At 37.6% G+C, this 22,784-nt stretch overlaps 1 protein-coding gene across 1 annotated transcript in view; it reads left to right on the top strand.

Moving 5' to 3' along the window:
* The first annotated feature begins 13,122 nt into the window (after window positions 1–13,122).
* Window positions 13,123–22,784, top strand: part of LOC129740951 (ribonuclease Z, mitochondrial-like) — a 29,234-nt gene continuing 19,572 nt past the window's right edge. The window contains exons 1-3 of the mRNA XM_055732612.1: window positions 13,123–13,809; window positions 13,869–15,180; window positions 15,246–15,859. Coding sequence (XP_055588587.1) covers window positions 13,241–13,809; window positions 13,869–15,180; window positions 15,246–15,842 — 2,478 coding nt within the window. The 5' untranslated portion in view covers window positions 13,123–13,240 and the 3' untranslated portion in view covers window positions 15,843–15,859. The remainder of the gene's footprint in view (window positions 13,810–13,868; window positions 15,181–15,245; window positions 15,860–22,784) is intronic.

The following is a 22,784-nucleotide window of genomic DNA, read 5'->3' as shown; positions in this document are numbered from 1 at the left end:
TATATGCGAATTCCAATTTAGAAGATTATCTAAGATAACTCCTAAATACTTACATTCTGTCACAACTCTAAGACTAGGAAAATTAGTTTTGGTGATTTCTAAGGAATTTGGAGTGCATCTTTGAGACGTTTTGAAAATTAATATATTTGATTTCTCTATGTTCAAAGTCAACTTATTTATGCGATAATAGTCTTTCAATAATGTGAGGTCAGAACAAAGATTATTATCGTTTTCTTCAGGGCTAGTGTTATTGTAAAAGAACGCAGAATCGTCAGCAAATAATCGAAGAACACCTTTAAGAGGTAGAGCAGCAATATCATTTAAATAAATAGTAAAAAATAGAGGTCCGAGAACAGATCCCTGGGGAACGCCAATATCGATTGATGTTAAATAACTACGGTAGCCATCGAGTTTCACAAATTGAGACCTTTCTGAAAAATAGCTTTTGATCAAGTCTAAAGGAGCACCACGTATTCCAGCAAAATTCATTTTTTTAAGAAGTATTTCCCTATCTACCGTGTCAAATGCTTTAGAAAGATCTAGGAATAAACCGAGGACATCCTCTTTTTTATCCAGATTCAGTTGAATACTATTTATAAGCTCAATAACTGCATTATTTGTGGAAGATTTTTCTCTGAAGCCGTATTGCATAGGATAAAAATAAGAATTATTATTTAGAAACGAAACTATTCTTTTCGCTATTATTTTTTCTAGTATTTTATTAATAATAGGTAGAACTGAAATGGGTCGATAATTGTTGCATAGAGAAGAATCGCCAGATTTAAAAATGGGCGTGACCTTAGCCATTTTTAGACTATTGGGATAAATGCTGCGTTCAAAACAAAGATTAAAAATATCGGATAAAATTGGACAAACGATATCACTTACAGCTTTGAGGACATATACAGTAATGTTATCATGACCGGGACTTGTGTGATTACTAAAGGATTTGATTAATGAAGATATTTCTATTTCATCCGTTGGTGTGAGAAAAAAGGTGCTATTGGAAAAGGTTAAACTATTGTACTTATTAATCGAGTCATTAAGATTTGTTGTAATTTTAGATGCCATATTTTTACCTATCGTTGAAAAGTAGTCGTTGAATTTGTTAACTATGGATTGCTTGTCTGTAATAATTTGAGAACTAATAGTATCTCGAATATCAGATACTGATGAAGTAGGTTTAGAGCGACCTAAAACTTCATTAATTGTGTTCCACGTTTCTTTAGAATTTTTAGAGTTAGTGAATTTAGTTTCATAATATGCATTTTTCAATGTCTGAGAATAAATTTTAATTCTATTATCTAGGTCACGTATTTTAGTATCAATTACATTAACCAATCTTCCTATTCTCAGTAATTTTCTTCTTTTATTTCTCAAGTTCCGATTGGTTTTTATTAACGAAACGAGTTGGTCATTCATCCATGGATTAATACTATCATAAGAAGTTTTGATTCTAATAAGTTCTGTACACTCGTCTAAAGATTTTGTGAATGTACCAACGAAGTAATTATAAAAACTATTGGGATCATGTAAAGTACCCATATACGCTGGTGAGAAACGCATTGTGAGAAGTTGTTTGAGTTTCGTAAAGTTCGTTTTTTGCTTATATTTCGGTTCACTGCGATGTCTATTGATAGAGTATGGAAAGTGGGTGAAAATAAAATTGTGATCGCTTTCAGAATTGAATATGGTATCATTAAAAATGGGGTATTTATGGAAATAGTTAAAAAGGACATGATCTAGGAGTGAGTTGCTAGCAGGACGTGTCGTATGAAGGTTAGTAACAAAAAAGCCAAAAGATGAAATTGCATTATAGTAGTCTTGTGCTTTACCTGATATACTTGTAATGTCAACATTCATATCTCCAACAACAATATGAGGGGTACTATTGGATATATGCAAATTATTTTCTAAATGTTCTAAAAATTTTCCAAAGTTTTGTGAATCATGAGGAGGCCTGTAGTAAGTTGAAAGGATTAGCGATTGAGAATTATCAAGGGATATTTTGATTTGAATGAAATTAAAACTGGAATTATTACAAATATGCTCACTGCAATCTATGAGTTTATAGTTTAAATCGTTCAAAACATATACTGCTAATCCCCCTCCAGAGCCAGAACTCCGACAGGAGAATATTCCTTCATATCCAATTATATTATAAAGCTGTTTCAAATCTTCATTGATCCAGGTTTCGCAAATTACTATTATATCCGGTTTACAATGAAGTTTGGCAATTGAAAACTTAAGGGAATCGAAACGATCTATGTTGGAAATACTTCGCGCGTTGATTTGCAAAATTGATAAATAAAGAGATTTGTCTATTTTAAGAAAGTGATCATCAACACTTTTAAAGTAAGTATTGTTTCTCAAAACAGAGTTAAATTCCAAATCGTTATATACATCAAAATAATGTTCTAAGATATCCATGAATTGACTTCTAATTGAAGTATTTATATACAAAAAAAAAAAAAGGAAAAACTAACTGAATTTAAAAACGAATGAAATACTGAATAAAAAGCGAAAAAAGAGAAAAAAAAAAAAAAAAAAAAAAACTCTTACAAACTATTCGATGTTCTCCTGGGTGGTGGCCTCCGGTTTCTGCTGTTTGGTTACAAGTAAGAATTCCAGTTCTTCAATATCCGGACGTCACGAACTCGGAACCGTTTTTTCGTTTCGGGATGAGTTATCCAAGTAGACCCCTGTGTAGTGAATGTAGGTATAATCATGTATAAAAATAAAATATGTAGGAAATGTCAAGTAATGTATAAAGAAAATATTCTAACATATAACTAATTGAATAAATATATAAAAAGTACTAGATGATTTCTATCTAGGATGGAGATCTCCACATTCTTTAGAATGTGTGTAGAATATAGAAGTGAGAATACAGATTTGAATGTGGCAACGCTGAAGAGAGTTTCACATGCCTGGAAAAGAGAAAACGAAAATCAGTTTGAACAAGAATGAAATGGAGAAAGGAGGTCTTCCGTTGTTTGATGGCGATCAAACTGAAAAGTGGAAGAATTCCGGTTGAATTAATTCAATCGGTTACGACAATTGGCGCAGTCGGCAGAATTTCCTACTGACCGCGATAAAAAAATCCCAAGAAATTTCCAAAAAAAGAAACGTGAAATTTTAGTTTTAAACTGGTGCGTAAAACAAAATGGACGTCTGCGTACGGACGCAGGTGAGTATTTGAGAATGTGATGGAAAGGTGGAGTTCAAAATCGTAATTCGTAAGTGATTATTTCCGAGAATAATTTTTAAGAAATTCCTTGTGAGGACCATTTTTGAAGATCCCGGTGAGGACATATTGATTCAAAGTTTTGAGTGCAGACGGTTAAAAACAGAGATTCCTGTGTGAGCATTAAATTTCTGAATTTACAACTCGCTGTGAGGACATTTTCAAAGAATAACTTCCCTAAGAGGTTTATTTCAACAAATTTTTCCTGTGAGGACCACTTTCGAAAATCCCTGAGAGGAGATGTTCCTGTACAGACATTTCATTAAAAGTTTCCTGTGAGGTCAAAAAAAAAAACCATTTAAAATCTGAACAAGCATGTCCCTGTGAGGACCTTTTCCAGTTATATCCATGTGAGGACATTTAAAAAAAAGATTCCTCGGGAGGATATTTTTTAAGATAATTTCTCTGCAATACCCTGTTTGGACCATCTTCGACGATCCATGGGAGGACATGTTCCTGTTAGGAAATTTGATTTAATTTCTCTGTGAGGACAATTAGTAAAAAAAAAAAAAAAAACAATGATTTAATTTGAAGTTTTCCAGTGTTTCAATATACATCTTTCTGTGTGGACCTTTTCCGGTATTTCCCTGTGAGGACGTTTTCGAAAGAGGATATGAGGATAATTGGAGGATAATTTCTGCCAAACTCCCTGTGAGGAGCATCGTGGACGATCCCAGAGAGGACATTTGATTGAAAGTTCCCTGTGAGGACAATCTTGAAAGACAAAATATTTAATTTGAAGTTTCTTGTTTCTGAAGGTACAGAGCGCCGATGTGGTCTAGTGGATAGGCTGGCGCGAGTCTGGTATTAGTACGCCAGGCGTACTGGGTTCGATTCCCGGTATCGGCAAGAAAAACTTTTGGGTTCGAATCCCATAAGCGAGCCGACAGGTAAGATGTGTTTCATTATATAACTGACTATATAATTGGAATGTTCAATCAGTTGCCAGCTGGCCAGGTATATACACGGATGCCGGAATACCTGTAAGTAAACTAGCCCACCTGATTGATTCGTTCTTCCAAAATATACCTACATCAACACACGCAATACATTCACCACATAACAGTTCATACGAAGCCATGGGGTCCGGGTATGGAGCGCGCTGCATTGGAGATTTGTCGAACCTAATAATCTAAGGAATGCATGTGAACCCATACTTTGGCAGAAACTGCGGTGAATCCGTGCACCCATGGTGGATTACCAACATACATACATACATACAGTTTCTTGTTTCTGAAGGTACATGTCCCTCTGAGGACCCTTTCCAGTGCTATCCCTGTGAGGACATTTCGATAAAAAAAAAGAGTTCCCTGAGAGGATTAATTCTGCCAAACTCCCTGTGAGGAGCATCTTGAACGATCCCAGAGAGGACATTTGATTGAAAGTTCCCTGTGAGGACAATCTTGAAAGACAAAGAATTTAATTGGAAGTTTCTTGTTTCTGAAGATACAGGTCCCTGTGAGGACCTTTTCCAGTGCTATCCCTGTGAGGACATCTTAAAAAAAAAAAGAGTTCCCTGAGAGGTTAATGTCTGCCAAACTCCCTGTGAGGAGCATCTTGGACGATCCCAGAGAAGACATTTGATTGAAAGTTCCCTGTGAGGACAATCTTAAAAGACAAAGGATTTAATTTGAAGTTTCTTGTTTCTGAAGTTACATGTCCCTGTGAGGACCTTTTCCAGTACTATCCCTGTGAGGACATTTCGAAAAAAGAGTTCCCTGAGAGGATTATTTCTGGCAAACTCCCTGTGAGGAGCATCTAGGACGATCCCAGAGAGGACCTGTTCCTGTGAGAACATTTGATTTTAAGTTGCCTGTAAGGACAATTAAGAAAAAAAAAAGGATTTAATTCGAAATTTTACTGTGTCTCTGTGAGGACCTTTTCCAGTGTTATCCATGCGAGAACAAAAAAATTGCTTAGAGAATATTTTTTGTAAAATTCCCTGTGAGGATCGCCTTTAATAATCGCTGAGAGGACATGTTCCTGCGAGTACATTTGATTTAAAATTCCCTATGAGGACATAAATTTAATTTAAACATTTAAACCAAAATTTTACTGTTTCTGTCCCTGTGAGGACCTTTTCCAGTGGAATCCAGGCGAGAACATTACAAAAAAAAAAGAAATTACTGAGAGGAAAATTTTTGAAAAATTTCCTGTGAGGATCATCTATGATAATTGCTGAGAGGACATGTTTCTGTGAGGACATTTGATTTATAGGGCCCTATGAGGACATTAAAAAAAACATTCAATTGAAGTTGAAGGGAGGACATGTTCCCATGAGATTTAAATTGATTTTTTTTTAGTTTCTAAAAATACATGTCCCTTTGAGGACCTTTCATGTGCTATCCCTGCGAGGGCAGCAAAAAAAAAAAAAGAGTTTCTTAAAAAGAAAATTACTGCGAATACCCTATGAGTTGTGAGGACCATCTTCGACGTTCCCAAAGAGGACATGTTCCAGTGAGAACATTAGACTTAAATTCTCTACGAGGACAATTTGAAGAAAAAAAACGGATTAAATTTCAAGCTTTCTAATTTCTGAACATACATGTCCCTGTGAAGACATTCCGGTGTTTCACCTGTCACGACATTTTCGAAAAAGAGTTCCATGGAAGGATAATTTCTAAAATAATTTCTGCGAAATTCCTTGTTAGGACCATTTTGGACGATTCCAGAGAGGACATGTTCCTGTAAGGACATTTCATTTAAAGTTGAGTGCTAAAAAAAAAATATTAATTTGAAATTTTTCAGTTTTTGAAGTCCCTGTGAGGATGTTTTCCAGTGTTATCCATGCAAGAACATTAAAAAAAAAGAGTTCACTGAAGGGATAATTTCCCTTGAAATTTCCTGTGAGGGTTTTCTTGGACATTTCCTGAGGTGTGAGAATATTTGATTCAAAGTTCCCTGTGAGGACAGTAAAAAACGAATTGAATTTTAAGTTTTCCAGTTTCTAAACCTCTGTTACGATCTTTTTGGTGATATCGCTACGAGGACAATGTAAAAACCTCTGAGAGAATAATTTCTATCAATTCGATGATCCCTGTTGGGATATTAACTGTTCCCTGTGGGGGCAACTTATTAAAAAAAAAGAGTTTCCTGCTTAAGCATTTTATATGAAAAACTTCATGAGGATCTTGACCGTTGTTACAGTTCCATTAGAGGCATTGTGAGTGCATATGAAATGAAGTTCCTTTGAAGAAAATTTCTAAAAAGAGGCCTCTGTAATCATTTTTTTAAGTTCACTAAAAAGATCTTCTCCTTTTTTTTTTATAGTTCCTAAAAAAACATTTAATAGGAATGAGTTCCCTGAAAATTCAGGGAAATCCTCTGTGAAGATCATCTCCGTCAGTCCATGTGAGGACTATTGATTTCAAATTCTTCGTGAGAATTTTTGATGAACAATATAGCAATCCCTGGAAAGATAATTGATATAAGTTATAGAAAGGGCATTTTGTAAGAAGTACTATCCGGCACGATTCCTAGAAAGAAATAGCTATTTTCTGTGAGAAAATTAAAAAAAAGTTCCTTCTTAAGTTCATTTGTTCTTTGAGGAAGAAGTTTCCTGAGCAGATTTTCAAAAAAAAAAAAAAAAGAAAACTGTGAAGACCTGGTCCATCATTATCTGTAAATATACCTTCATTGAACAATTTTCCAGTAAAAAATTTTGGTGAAATATTCTAAGAGATTATATTTCTTGAAGGATTCCGGTGGAGACGTTATAAAAAAAGTGGCAATCATGAGCTTCTTTGAGATATTTAATATTCAATGTAAGGTAATTTTTGAAAGTATATTTTACTTCCCCTATTTTCGAAGAAATTTCTTTTGAAAACTATCCCTGTCGAGGGCAGAGCTTTCTGACTGTGAGGATATTGCCTAAGAGAATTAGTTTCGAGAGGACACTTTGAGGACATTTCTTGAAAAATGTCATATCAGGACATTAGAAAAACAGGAATATTTTCCAATAAGAACAGTCACGTCTAAAAAATTCAAATTGAAAACTGCATCTGAAGTTAAAGTTATGGATCTATTCAAAATTTGGAATAGGAATTGGTAGGAATGACAGGCTGATTCTATATTACAAATATTAACAGTCAAAACAGAAACCTGAAATTGGTATTAAATTTTAATTCTGTACCCTCGTCTAAACTTCTATCTGCAATTAAATATTGTATCGCAGCTCTGAGCACGAAAATCTGAATTCTGAGGTGAGACGAGGTAAATTCTTATGTGAATTCATTATGAGAATCTAGGATAAGCACTTATTCTGACACCGTGACCTAACATAATCTGAGATTAAAATAGAGCTTTTATTTATATGCGCTTAGCTGAATTTCATGTATATAAATAACGGTTATTACTGCTCTAAATGTCGACTACGAAATCGAAGCCAGGATTGTAAATATACATTTTACTTGAAATGAGATCAGTATCAAAACTCAGAAAATAACTTATTCAACCATATTTGATTCGGACTCTAATTTGAAACCTTCTTTGAATTTTAAAAATTTGTACACTAAATTTCATGAGAACTAATAATGTATACTTAATGAAGCATAAATTAATCTGTGATTTGTTTTGAGATTAACGGGCGTATCAATATAAACGTATGCTGAGTCCAAAATCTGTATTTCTAATGTAAAATAATTGATTTGATTTGATTGATTGAATTTTTGAAGATTAGTTTCGATATTAGACAGGGCATCATAATTTGGAATTCTGAAATCCAGTTTTTTTTTAGAGTCATTAGTAACAGAAGTCCTTGGTTAGCGTAGGTATGTTTAGCTAAATTTGAGCTGTCGTTTAGAAGAGTAGAATATGAATACAATATGAAAATATTAAAAACTTAAGCTTGAATCTGATTTTATCTCAACGCAACGCTGAACTAATTTTCTATATCTAAACCTGTTGATTTTTTAGTTCAAAAACTGTTAACGAGCATCAAGTCTGATTTGTATACACATTCAACTTATTACTTATCTTACACTAGTCTTCAAAAGTGGTTCGTGATCAATAATTAAGGACTATCGGGATCTGACCAAGGATAAATTTTTTTTTAGAGTGCCTTCAGTATCGTTCGAAATGCCCACTGTCGAGGGCGGAGTTTCCTAGCATTCGAAATATGTCCTGTGATCCATAAAAATATTTAGACCAAACATTCGAGTCGAGTGTAGGTTCGAAGCGTGGTCTTGAACGATAAATGCTACTATTTTTTGTGCTGGTTCGGGCCAGGATAGAACAGTTAGAGCCTTGGTGCTTCGCGAGACAGAGCTAAACCTGAAATGTAAAAGAGGAAAGGAATCAGGGTGATTTTAAATTGGCTAGCATGATGCTGATTCGGTGAACGGCGAAATCGGTGGATTTTCGGTACAGTGCAGCGGTCTATTTGGTGGTTCAGTTGATGACCATGCGGGGGACCATACGAAGGGCTTCAGGCCTGGAACGTTTGAGCGGATGCGCAACCAGATGCAGGTGGTTGGGGGTTCGATTGTCGGCTATATTTTTGATCCAAGTTCAATTTACTGGGTTCTGTTTTTTTCTCGTTGTTTTTGTTTTTCTTGACGGGAAGGCAAGGCGTTACTCGCGTTACGATTCAATGTCAGTGGGAACACGGTACCGCGAATTTACTCTAAAATTGGTAGTTGTAACTCAGTGTAACTGAGCATGCACCGCAGAGTCTGCAGTAAAAAGCTGTACTAAAAGACTCGAAAATGAGTTCATCAATCAAATAAGTGATCCCTCAAAAAAAAACAGATTTTTTCCGTAATTGTTTCATTGGTGATGTGTTTTTACACTCAATACAAAGTATTCTAATTCAATGTATGGATTTTTTTGTGTTGTTTTATTGATCTTTCAAAAAGGCGAAGCGTTGCTTGCGTTACGATTCAGTGTTAACGGGAACACGGTACTCCGGAATTACTAGAAATTCTGTAGCTTGAACTCAGTGTGTAACTGAGCGCACAATGTAGCTCAAATTTATACCAGGAGACTCACAAATGAGTTTAGCAATCAAATGAATGGTCATGTATAAATCAGATTTTTTGTTTCTCAAAATTGTTCTATTGGAGAAGTTTTTACACTAAGTACACAATACGACTTAGTAAAATAGCAAAATATTAAGCCTTTTATTGGAAAATTACCTAAATAATTCGATGACAATTCGAATGCGTTTATTAAATAAAAACATAGAGCATTTAAAGCGTAAATTAAAAACAAGGAAAGTTAAAATGATTTATTTAAGTGTAGACGAGAAGGCGAATGTAGTGAATGTAGGTATAATCATGTATAAAAATAAAATATGTAGGAAATGTCAAGTAATGTATAAAGAAAATATTCTAACATATAACTAATTGAATAAATATATAAAAAGTACTAGATGATTTCTATCTAGGATGGAGATCTCCACATTCTTTAGAATGTGTGTAGAATATAGAAGTGAGAATACAGATTTGAATGTGGCAACGCTGAAGAGAGTTTCACATGCCTGGAAAAGAGAAAACGAAAATCAGTTTGAACAAGAATGAAATGGAGAAAGGAGGTCTTCCGTTGTTTGATGGCGATCAAACTGAAAAGTGGAAGAATTCCGGTTGAATTAATTCAATCGGTTACGACACCCTGGTAGATCCACGGTTTCTGCAGACCGAGCTTAATAAGCTCCCTCGTTTTGGAGTGTATCTTGCGCCTGTCACTTGTCAAATTGTCTTGCACAAGGATTGCTTTGTTCTTCGATACGAATCCAAGCTGCTGGGGGGTCAACTGTTTGCCTCTGACTCCCTTCATAAATAGCACTTTTTCAGTTAAGTTATTGAACTTTAATAACACTATGTCTGTTTGGTCCGACTTCAAGACTATTGGTCGAATCACTTTAGCACTTTGTTGTAGGTCAATTCCAATGTTTTCACCAATTTTTTTACACAGATCCAGATGGTGCTTCGGATGCTGCAGTTTAACACCTTTAATTATCACTTCCTTTCTCAACTTTTCCTGCTTCAGATCCTGGATCTCCTGTTTAAGTAGTCGGTTCTCCGCTGCAATCTCGTCCACTTTGTGTGACAATTTAAGGACAGATTTTAGGAGATCCTTATTGAGTTTCTCCAGCGCATCGAGTTTTTCCAGCTTCTGGGAAATTTCCGTCAGTTGTGCACTAAAGTTCGTAGTTCCTGTGCCTTTGTTGTCGGTAGATTTCCTTTTTGCCGGTTGGTCAGTTTTGCCAGCCTTACCACTGTTCGTTCCGGTGGAATTACTCGTACCAGCCATGACGTCAACACCGTTACACTGGTTCCTCACTACTTGAAACGTTGCAGGAACCGGAACGCGCACGCAAGAACCATATACAGCTTGTCTAGCTGCTGATTGTTTTTGAAAAGCGATTTCCGGCGTCAATCAAATACGGATGTTTAATCGCAGAATCTTCAGCACACACTGGTTCTTTATTACTTAATAAGCATCTAGAACCGGGAAACACACATAATAACTATATATTTCTCGGTTTTTTCCAAATTTATTCGAGTTTGAAAAAACAAACGTGCGTACTACAAGCCAGCCAAGGTTATTCTCGCTTCAGTTGCATAATTCGAGGCGTCTTCAGCACCTATATTCCGCCTTAAGTTATGCAATTTTAGCAGAACTGCATGTTATTTTCATCAATCTAGTGGTGACCTGAAAAATCCTGATTTTTTTTCTCGAGATGTCCTGATTTGCTTCTCGATGTAAACAAATTGTATGAAAGCGAAAACAAATATCAGCTTGATGATTTCATTTGGCACTATATCGATTTTATGGACACCTATACTATAAATGAGGGCAAAAGCAAATTCTTGAGGAGAGCATTGGGCTACCTCACCAGCACGGGATCGTGGATTGAGGACGGGTCCGTCTCCCCACCCAGCTGAGCGCTTTGCGTTGTAGCAGCTCGACTCAGACGCTCGATAAGTTTGATGTGATCTTTCGATGGAGACAATTCAATCCTAACCCTATTTAGACATGTAGGTGCCTCTGCTTGCATTTCTTTTCCCTTGAAACAGTCCATTCAAAGGCATTTTGAACTTTTCAAGCTGATGAATCTTGATCAAGCTACAAAGTAAAAGTTGCTCGCTGCTACCGGCTGTGCCTTGCTACACGGAAAAATTGAGTTATACATAAAATGTGTTGAGAATACACTTTCGTTTAGACTAATCGATTGATGCTCAAAATTTGTATATTCCCAATTCAATTCTGAGTATATTTGGGTTGCCAATATTCAAATAGAAACTAAAACTCGATTACGCAGCTCTGTATAAAAAGTAGTTGTTGTTGCAATGCTTTTGGCAGGGGATGTCATAGCAAAAAAGCTCATCCGTACGGTATTTGACTGGTGGTTTGAGAAATTATAATTCCAATGAAAAATGGTTTTATGAGTATCTCAAATACTTAAATCGTTAATAAACGTCTTTAAATTAAGCAGAAGGACATTATTCGTTTGTTGCTTCGGGATCCCATTTGAAAGGGAACAGGAAATGTACAGAAATCGCGTAAGTACTTTGATTTTTTTAAATTTTCACTCACGCCATTTTGCCTCATAAGAAATGATTGGTTGAAACATTTGAAACAATTTTATTCATATTTGTAGGTTGCGAGGAACACAGGGAGATATAAAAAAAATGTTCCGACACGATTTATACTAAGTGGTGGAGGACGGACAGCAACCGAAACTCAACGGATCGGAATACAAAGAAGAAAAACTAGACGTTAACCTACATGAAGGTTCACTAATAATTGCTAAAAGAAGTTAACGTTCCAAAAATGGTTCAAAGAAAACAGGAATGAAATGAGCCTGATAGATCGGAAAAGATAAAAGCCGGAAGAATTCTCGTGCATTGCAATGAAGGTATGTGTTTTTATTTTAGTTAATTGTGCCAATTGAATATTATTGCTGTCAGAAAAGTAATTTTCCGTTGATTGTTAGCAGGATGCTAACTACTTGGCTGAGAACCCTCTGTGGAAAGTCTACTTTCGGTGTTCTTCGAAGCGCACCCAAAGGATAAGGGCATCGTATAGTGCGTGGGCTATCAGAAATATATGCAGAAATATATTCGGTGCTGCGAGACGCCGGCGGCCAACTTTTAATTGGTACGTATTTTCAATTCCATTTCGATGAACAACTTATAAAAATTTGTTTTGATTCTAGTGGCCCCTTAACTACGGAACATGCCCGGAATTTGCTGCCGTAATCGCCCAGTACACCATCTGTAATCTACAAAATACAGATCCAGTGCCATCTAAAGCAAAAGGATTGCTCGAGCGGAAGTCTTACTTTTCGAGATAACCAGAATATCACTGGAATGCTTTGGCTGCAAAATACTATTCGATACACCGATACTATTTCATGTAATATATTGTTTATGTTTGTAAAATGATTCTAAAGACAATAAAAACTGATAGCTTGTTGTTTAGAAAATTATTTAATTTATTTTTTTATTTAAAAACAATTACTTTTTGGAAGAATTTCAAAAATGGATGGGCATCCCCATGTCAAAATATACAGAATTGACTAACTGGTTGTTAGCTTTCGAATGTGTAAAAGCTTTTTGCTCACGCTCTGTGTAAAGCGCCCAAACATAAAACTAAGTGGAGACACTTTTCTCGAATCTGTATGGATTTTTATACAGAACAGAGTAACTTTGTTTACCGTGTACCTGGGTGGTAGAAATACATACTTACCTACTATAAATGAGGGCAAAACTTGATTTTATGCTCGTTTTTATCCGGGATGGTGCAACACTCTTCCAATGATAAAAATGAACGGTATTAAAAAAGTAAACGGTAAATTTCATCAGTGCAGAAGACGGCTCACATCTTTGTTTTGTTTGTAAACAAACTTTTGTCACCAAAAAATTCCCAAAAACTCGTCTGCTCGCTCGCGTGCACGCATGCTGCTGCTTCCAGTTTTGATGACCCGGCATATCGTGTTCTGGTTGGATGATCTAATAACGTGAAATAGTGGTGAAAATTACGCCTTATATGCATAAATTACATTTTGTGGCAGCAATAGATGTAGCGACGAAGAGTGCACTTCGATTTTTCTCGGCAAAAGCTAAGAACCGCCCCAAAACGATGCCTCTCGATCCGAAGCACATTGCCGAAGCCCAGAAGCAGCGCCTGAAGCTGAAACAAAAAATCATTAAAACGGCACCGGGTATCGTTAATCTGCAGATTGTTGGATCCGGAGCTCAGGGAGCACCGGCTTCGGTTTATCTGTTCTCGGATCAGACGCGTTACCTATTCAACTGCGGCGAGGGAACTCAACGGTTAGCCTACGAGCACAAAACCCGGCTATCATGTTTGGAGAACATCTTCATGACCCGTACCAGTTGGGACCGCATTGGAGGGCTGCCCGGGATTTGTTTGACCATGCAGGATGTCGGAGTGCCTAGCGTACGACTGCACGGGCCTCCCGGTTTGGAGGAACTGTTCCGAGCTATGCGTCGCTTCGTTATCCTCAAAGATATGAAAGTGGAAGCGGCCGAGTGTCGACCGGAAGACGTTTTCGAGGACCACGTTATGACTTTGCGTTATATTCCTATCAATAGGTAAATTAAAGTTTTCATTTAAATCTGTCGATGGTAATAAATGCTTTTATTATTTTAAGGGAACCGGAATCTCCAACTCAGTCCGATACCGAAGAAAAATCTGAAGAAGTTGCCGTAGATGATACTGATTACTACGCCCACGAGCGTAACAAAAAATCCGAACCGAAAGCCAAAGTGGACTTGTCGAGAGCCTCGAAGTCTGCCGGCGGTAAGAAACAAGATTGGACCAAACGCCACGAATCCTCCGTGATGGCGTACATTTGTAAGCTGAAGCTGCGCTTCGGACAGCTGCTGTTGGAAAAATGTGTGGACCAAGGCATTCCCCCGGGTCCGCTTTTGGGTCAGCTAAAGAATGGCAAAGATGTAACGCTGCCTGATGGAAGAGTTGTCAAGTCAAGCGAAGTACGAGGACCTGACGATCCGGGGCCCGTTTTTATATTTTTAGACATTCCTGATGTAGCTTATCTAGAAGATTTGGAATTGAAAAATGATCGATTTGCTCCGTATCAGAGTACGGCTACGGAAGACTCCGATCAGGCCATGTTTGTATTGCATTTTAGTCCATTAGAGATTATGCAGACTGATGGTTACAGAAAGTTTATGGATAGGTTCTCACCCAGCACCAGACATATAGCGCTAAATGAAATCAATAGTTTTTCTGGGTATATTGCGTCCCATAGGATTCAACACCATTTGAACCAGTTGGATAGTCAAATTTTTCCCCTTCTGAGCGAACAAAATAACGAGTATGAGAAATCTATCAACGAACCATCAATTGCAGACTTGGTTAGGGTATCATCTCTAAGTTACCTACACATACGTCCCCGGAAGGGAATCGATAGAACACAGGAAGCTGTATTGAACCCTTCAGAATATCTCCAGGAACTGGAAGAGCTTCCCGATTTCAAAGCTGCTCTGGCCGAGCTTCATCAAACGATGAATAAGACTTCTTCACCAAATCAGCTGACCAGTCGGTCAGAGTGCTTTCCACGAGTGGTTTTTCTCGGGACAGGCTCATCGATTCCGAACAAAACCAGAAATGTGAGCGCCATCCTCGTTCATACCGGTCAAAACAGTTCGATTCTGCTGGACTGTGGCGAGGGAACAGCCGGACAGATTGTTCGATTTTACGGACGTGAACAGGCTGAAAAGGTGTTCCGATCGATTCGAGCAGTTTATATTTCCCATTTGCATGCCGACCATCACCTGGGTCTTTTCGGTTTGCTTCAAACCCGGAAGAAGTTGTTGGGCGCCAACTGTGATAAACTCCTGTTGCTCGCACCGGAACAGATGTCCTACTGGTTGCGGTTGTACGACTGCCGTTTTGAATCGTTACATAAGGAGTACACCTTGGTGAAAAACGCGGATTTGGTAAGCTTGGATTGTATAAATCATTTTTTTTTATTTAACTTTTGACCATTTTTCTTTTTTTCCAGATCGAAGAACCTCTAAAAGACGAACGTACTTTGGATCTTGGACTTCGAGAGATCGAGACTTGCAGAGTGCGTCATTGCCCACATTCCTTCGGAGTATCGTTGAAAATGGTTTCGATACAAAAAGGAGAACCGGGTGAAGAGGTGAAAATAACGTACAGCGGAGATACCATGCCCTGTGAGGACCTCGTTGAGTTGGGCCGTGATTCAACCATTCTGATTCACGAAGCGACCATGGAAGATGAACTGGAAACGGAAGCCCGTTTCAAAATGCACAGTACCCTATCGCAAGCCATCGAACAGGGTCGGCGGATGAATGCTCGCTACACTCTGTTGACGCATTTCAGCCAACGGTACGCCAAGATACCGCGTATCGAATCAAACTTGGAGCGCAATCTAGGGATTGCCTTCGACAACATGGAAGTGACGCTGGACGATTTGCCTCAGCTGTGTTTGTTCTATCCGACGCTGAAGGCCATGTTCATCAGCCATTTCGAGGAAATGGAACAGAAAGCTATCAAACGGGGGAACAAAAAGATGCGACTTGAAAACGGTGCTGAAGCAGCGAGCAGCAAGGAGTCCTCACCCGTTTTTAGCTAGTTCTAATACCGAAGAAGGTAGGCTTTTATGAAATAATAACATTTGTTTTCTTTTTCTATAAACGATAGTGTTCAAGTTAAAAAGTGTCGTAAAATTGTTAAAATAATTTATTGGATGACACATCCTTTTTTAGTTCACTTCCACAAAGTTCCTTCGACTTATGGAAATTCGTGGAACAATATGGTGATTAAGTTAAAAAAAGGGTTACTACTTCTTCTGAAAAGGCTATTGTCAATGAAGAACTGCATTGACAATAGGCTTTTTGGAAGATGTAGTAACCCCATTTCTTCGTTTTAGGTTATTTTGGCCATAGAATGAAATGAAACCACTTTTCATAAACCCCATACCTTTTCTGGTAAAAGAAAAAGAGAATCTCACAGCTATATTTTCCTTTTTAACATAAATTGGATTAGTTTGTATCATCATTTATGTTTTATTTATTTTTTTTACACTTGTTTTATTTATTATTCATTTTTGTATTACAATTACCTACATTTAAAAGCTTTAAGATTTCTGGTTTATCAACTGTTGCAGCCACTGTTTCGCTGCTTCAGTGTTGAACATCTCTTGCAGTTCCGGATTTTTCAGTTGAGCCAAGAACACCTTCAACAGCTCCATCAAATCAGTCTCCTGTTGATCTTCGGATTTAGGCTTCAGTTCCGCAATAGCGGCTGTTGCTTCCACAGGTTCTTCACTCGTGGTCAACAGTTTCTCGGCCAATCGATTAGCAACCTCGACATCACCGACTTTAGTGAGCAGCGCCACTAGGACGTTGACAATGTTGGCATCGATCTTGGTGTCCACTGAGGCGTTTAGGTTCACTCCCACGGTTATGATGTCCCCAACGGTGTTGCCGCTAATGGTTATTGGATTACCTTGGGTTCTTCCAACGAAAGCGACGGCAATGAGGAGCACACTGGTTAATACTGCTGTGGTCTTCATTTTGCTGGATAGAGTGCTCAGGTACTAGTGTTTCGTTAAAGTTTTTAGGACAAACTGATTACTCCCATCTTAGGTTGACGAATATTTAAAGGGAATGGTGATATCTTTCCAATTCAAATCTTAAACGGGGAATGCCATTTGCTTATCAGTGGAATAGGCAAATTTGGTTGGGAAGAAAGATCCAATTATGCACCTTGATTGCCCGTTCAATTGGTAATTTTAGGAAACTGATAAGCTGACTCTTCTATTTAGAAGACGACTTAAATAGTTGTCACTCTGATGATAACGTGTTGTCATCCATCGATCTAATTACGATTCAGGGTCTTGAGAAAAACAAAAATTCATTGTCATTAGTCATTGATGGACTTCTAAGATTCCCACTTCTTTTATTGGTAAAATATCGTTTTGAGAGATTTTTGTGTTCAATTTAACAACCGAAATTTAAAACCCTTTGCAGCATCAGATAACACGTGGTAACATTAAAGCCACAAAGTGAATAAATGATTGAATAGAACAAGCGGAACAATATTATGTAAACGATAATGGGAACACATATAATACTTCCTGGTAGGGATAAATAACTTCCGGTCCTGACATTTTTTTCAATTAAGCCTCTGCTTCGTGATACACCTTAAACGAGCGAGCGAGACCATGGCGTTTGTCCGAATCAATTTGGCCGTTTATGCAGTAACATGGTTTGAATTGGGACATGTGTATTATTGGTCGGTACGTGCCGAACGTAATTCTCTATACGAGGATCAAATTACTGCATATCAAGCACAAATGATTTTTCGCATAATTAAATTCATGGTATAATAGCCTTGGAGTTTTTTTCCTAGCTTATAGAAAACTGTTCTATTGTCTACTTCTTTCTACAATCAGGGTTGTGTCCGTATATGTAGGTAGCTTCATTGACATTTTTCAAATTTATATTGATGTTTGTTAAAGTTGTGCATTGATAAAAGAACTCCGTTTTTCTTTGATAACCGGTTGTACGTACGCCTCGAGTCTAGCCAGATCCCCGGAAAATGGTGTTTATCTCTGCTCAAAATTTTAAGCAAACTCCTCAAAATTTGTTGTTTAAAAATTTCCTTCGAGTAAGCGTTACCCCTTTTGAGGGGGTTGGGTTGATTTTTTTGTGCGTCTTGTATTTTTGATTTGCAATTTCCCGCCAAGCTTTCCTCAACTTTCAGTAAATCGTCTCCACGGGCGAGGAGTTAAACCTTCATCCAGGTATTTATTTTCCACTTTATTATTATATCCTGACGCGGTGAAAATGCCCATATAAGTAAAGCAGACGACAATCCACGAGCGAACCAGGTTGAGGCAAACATTTTTCTGCCAGCTTTCCCACGAATTATGATCTTAAGGTTGGTTCATAATGGAAACTTGTAAATCATCTATTTGAATATCTGAATGGAAATTAAGAAAGCATCTTTGACTTCTGAAGATCATGAATCCATAATTCGCAACTTCTTATTTTATAGACATGAAAGACTTGTATTAAAACCACCCTAATGTTTACGCCAGCTGTAAAGCACCGTTCGCAGGTGTTAAATCTTCAATTATATTAAAATCGCGCTCGTCTCCATCGCTTGTCGGTGTTGCTGTCGCTGTCGCTGAAAGCTTCGTCGTCTTCGTCGGCGGAATCCTTAAAGTGTGACTTCAGATGTATGGCTTAGTCGTAATGTAGGATTCCCCGGGTTTTCTTCATGGCATTCGGTGAAAGACTCACCAATCAAAGACGTATCAACGGAAACACGCCATTTGGCGGTTTGGTCGTCCTGTTTTGGAAGGTTAGTAAACATGCTACTGGCCGTCTAGTTTGGTCGTGCCGGTTTTCGTGTGGTCTTCATTTGTTTGACTTTATTTCCTGCCCTACTAGGTTCAGTTTTCGCACTGGGGCTTTCCTAGACTGGCGATTGGGGCATTCACCATGAGTATTAAGGAGTAATTCGCCCGATTGAGCACATTTATGTTGAAATAGACAGATACCATGTGTCGAAAGTCCTCCAAATTTTAGTAGTTATTGATATTCAAATTTCGGAATGATTGTAGAACAAGTTCAAATGAAAATAGATGGAATTTTTTTTTTTTAAATCTTTACTCAACTTATACGGAACTTTGAAAGTACGCTTGAAATTATGAACGGAACTTTGAGCTGCTTTAGACCACCAGGATATTCTACTCCAAAGTACCCTCCCGGGTGCATTAAGAAGAAAAACCAGGATGCTGTTGCCGTGATGGGGATGATGATGGGGATGTTTCCATTTCCTCCGCGGGTCACGCGCACGTGTACCGAATATAAAAATGCCGTATCTGGTTACCTATCATCGGAAGGAAGGTCGTCGTTGGCTTCCGCTTACTGCTGCTTGCACAACGGGTGGTCCACGGTTATTGGCCATATCCCTGCTTATACCGGGGGAAAGAGATTTATGCCCCCATAACTAACTAACCAACGAATGGTATTCGATGTGGAATGGACATATCCAATGTGTTTCAACGCGCGTTGTTGACGAGGTGGAAAATTTCAGCGTGCCTGTCGTCTGCCCGTATGTATGTAGGTATTTGTGGAACGTGCCTGTCTGGGGAGTTCGGAGGACTACTAGCTACGGCTTCGGGGTCAGCATGCGGTTAATAATTGATGGCGGGAACATTGTTTTCACTCCAAGCAATTGATCAGGATGTAGGTGCGTGAAATGGAAAATTTGTTGATAACGAATGGGAAATCAGGTGTATGGATTTTTGACAACTTATTTGGTTGAAACATTGATATCCTGTTGGTATATGATCAATGAACGAATTTATATCATGCACAGTAGAGGGCATTTTTAAGTTTTATGTAATACCTACCAGTTTTAATTTGTACACCTTTCGGTCGCAGCAGGCTTTTCGTTCACTGTTTGAATTGTTATGTATGTTGTAAGTCCGATTATAAAAAAAATCAACTTTATTAAAGTAAGAGACTCAACTGGAATGAGTGCACAAAATCAAAAATATCCTACGAGCATTTTGAGTAAAAAACGGCTCTGGGGTAGCCTTGAATGTTACTTAATTACCTAACTAAAATCCTTCCATTCTGCAAAAAGAGCATTTACATACTAAATTAGTTGGAACATTCCCACAAAAAATCCAATATTTTCTCAATTTCCCTTTAAGCTTGTATAGTGGTCTTCTATCTATATTTATGAATGAGGGAGGGCCTTCTTACTTCGTAGGAACAATTCCCTGCCCATAAACTTCTCAACGTCATTCTGTTCAGTAGTTTCGGAGTCCATGCGTAACATGCAAACATAACAAGCCTTTCATATATTAGACGAAACTGCGAAAATATACCAAACCAGCTGACGAAAGTGTCGAACATGTGTTGGACAAAATTGTTGGTGGCTCCAGAGAGTACAATCTGAAGTTGCCATAATTTTCGCCGCAAAGCAGTTGTTTGCAGTAGCATTTTAAGCAGAATCAATCTGAAGAAAAGGTTGATGCATGCCTTTTTTTTTTAATTCCAAACATTGCAATTTATCAAGTGGAGATACCTATAACGTCTTCACTATAATTTATATTTTGTTATATTTTCTCAAACAAACATTCTTTGTAATACATTTTTTAGAATTGTTGTTAGATTAGCCTTTATTTTTTGCTATGGCACCATTTAACTTTTTCGGTTTTTTTTAAATTCAATATGGTATATAACGTTATTTTGAATCCGCGTCTTGGAGATGGAGATGGAGAGAGATTTTCAATTCAGAAAGGCCTATCGGCCGAGAGAGTGTCGCGCTCGCAATTATCGGCTACACATCTCCCCCATACACAAAAATACCAACAACAACAAAACAGAAACAAAATGTTTTGGACGCAAAATTTCCCACCGAGATTATGCTCACATACCTATGCATGTTTGATTTTTTTCTTCTTCAAACCATTCTTGTGAGTGACTTTACATCTTCTTTTGTGCTTATTTCTGTCAATAATATTTTTAATCTACGATTTCCTAAATTCAGGAAGAATATTCAAGCGTTCCGCTTCTCATTTCTAACGGTTCCCTTACCTATCGATAGACAGCCCAGTATCAGACTATCAACCCAAGTATCAAGAATAACTCACTTCGACTAGCCCGCAGGTGATGGTAAAAGGAATGGCTTTTTATAAATCGAACCGTTATCGATGAATCTGGAGCTTGGGTAGCAACATGCTATCTTTTAGTTCGATCTTATGTCTTATGATTTTTATGAACTCTCGTTTAAGTAGGGTTTTGAATTACATTTTTTTTTTATTCTCTCGATCGTTCTCAGTTGAATAATCTACAAGAACTGGAACGAATCGAACCTTCTTCCACCTCTCGTTCCAACGCTTGTTTTGTGAGGGACTTTCATGGTATATCCAACTACACCTGTGAATCGTGTCTAAAATTAGATACTGCGTCATAAACCATTGAAAGCTTAAGCGTGCTTAAGCCTTGGATGGAGCTTCCATCGTAGTCAAACTTCAGTCGGAACTCCCATCACGACTGGAAACTCAAACTTTTGATTGGAACTCCCATCGCAATCAAACTTCAGTCGGAAAACCCATCTCAACTGGGAACTCAAGCTTTTGATTGCAACTTTCACCGCAAGCAAACTTCAGTCGGAACTCTCATCACGACTGGAAAACTTGAGCTTTTGATTGTATTGTAACTTCCATCGCAATAAAACTTCAATTCGAAATCCCATCACGACTCAACCCAGCCAACATGAAATCGTAAAAGAAATCATCGTCGAACTCGTATATGGATGCAACTCAAATCGGAATCATAAATATGTACGCTTACCATTCGACTATATCGTATATTCATCGTAGAAGATACAATATCTCAATGAAATACGACTTAGTTACGATTTTTTTTTCAAGGAATTTAACAGCAAGCTGTCATTCTTCCCACACCCAATTAGTTACGATATGTTGGATGAAGTCGTATTTAGTTCCACCGATGTCAAATGAAATCTTATAACGATCACATAAGATTTCTTAAGACGCACATCATTGGTACACAAATTACTTTCGAATCGAAATCGTAAATGACTTCAAATAAGTTCGTAAAGAATACTACGTAAGCATATCGTCTTTCGTATCACTTTGTATGTTTACTAGAATGTCACATTAGTAGGCAAATTAACACCGTGTCTTTCCGATATAGCTACAAGTATAATTATAATCGTATAATCGGTCACTTTACCCACGATATAATGTATTTAATGCGATCGAATCAGATTCGTATTAACAGATACTTAGCGTTCGCCCACATCTCATCATGATATTAAAACTTCATCGTGTTAAGTGGATGTGCAATTTTGCGATCGTGCTTGCAATTTTGTATCAGCATTTGAATTTTGTGTGAATTGACGACTAAGGCAAATGGATAAAATAAAATAATTACGGTAGGTTTTGGAAAAACAACGTTGGACAGAAACCTCACACATTTTCTTTTGTAAAATAACAGGTTTACTCTCCCCTACTAGGCTCAGATAAAAAAAACCCACCTGGCGATTGATGAGCAACCCAACCTAAAAAAAAGCTGAAAAGGTGTCGTGAATTGACGATATGGGTGGAATGAAACGCGCACTTTCCGGATAAATTCGTCATCCATAGCTGTCAAAAGTAATTTCTGCAAGTGGCCCCAAGAGAAAGCCGAAAGAAGGAGGCGTCAAAGATCCGGAGGGAGGGAAGGATGCGGTAACAGTTAGGAAAGTAGCGAGCCCGGTTGCGATACCTGCGAAAATATATTGGTTTAAAAAGTTGAAGATAATATAAGTGCAAGTTTTTTACTGTGCCTTATTGTGCAGTGCATTTCAAAGATTGTTATAATAAAAATCAGTTAACATCATCAATCAATTGCTACATGCTACATAAAGTGGTCCGCCAAATCGTTTAATGGTACAAATCGTACATGAGTACATCCCAACTCACATAAAGTATCGTCAAATAAAGTATCAAATGTCAAAATCCATCATATCGTACAAGCTT

Source organism: Uranotaenia lowii, chromosome 2 (assembly GCF_029784155.1).
Source record: "Uranotaenia lowii strain MFRU-FL chromosome 2, ASM2978415v1, whole genome shotgun sequence".
Classification (NCBI taxonomy): domain Eukaryota; kingdom Metazoa; phylum Arthropoda; class Insecta; order Diptera; family Culicidae; genus Uranotaenia; species Uranotaenia lowii.
This window is presented reverse-complemented; position numbering and strand designations above follow the sequence as displayed.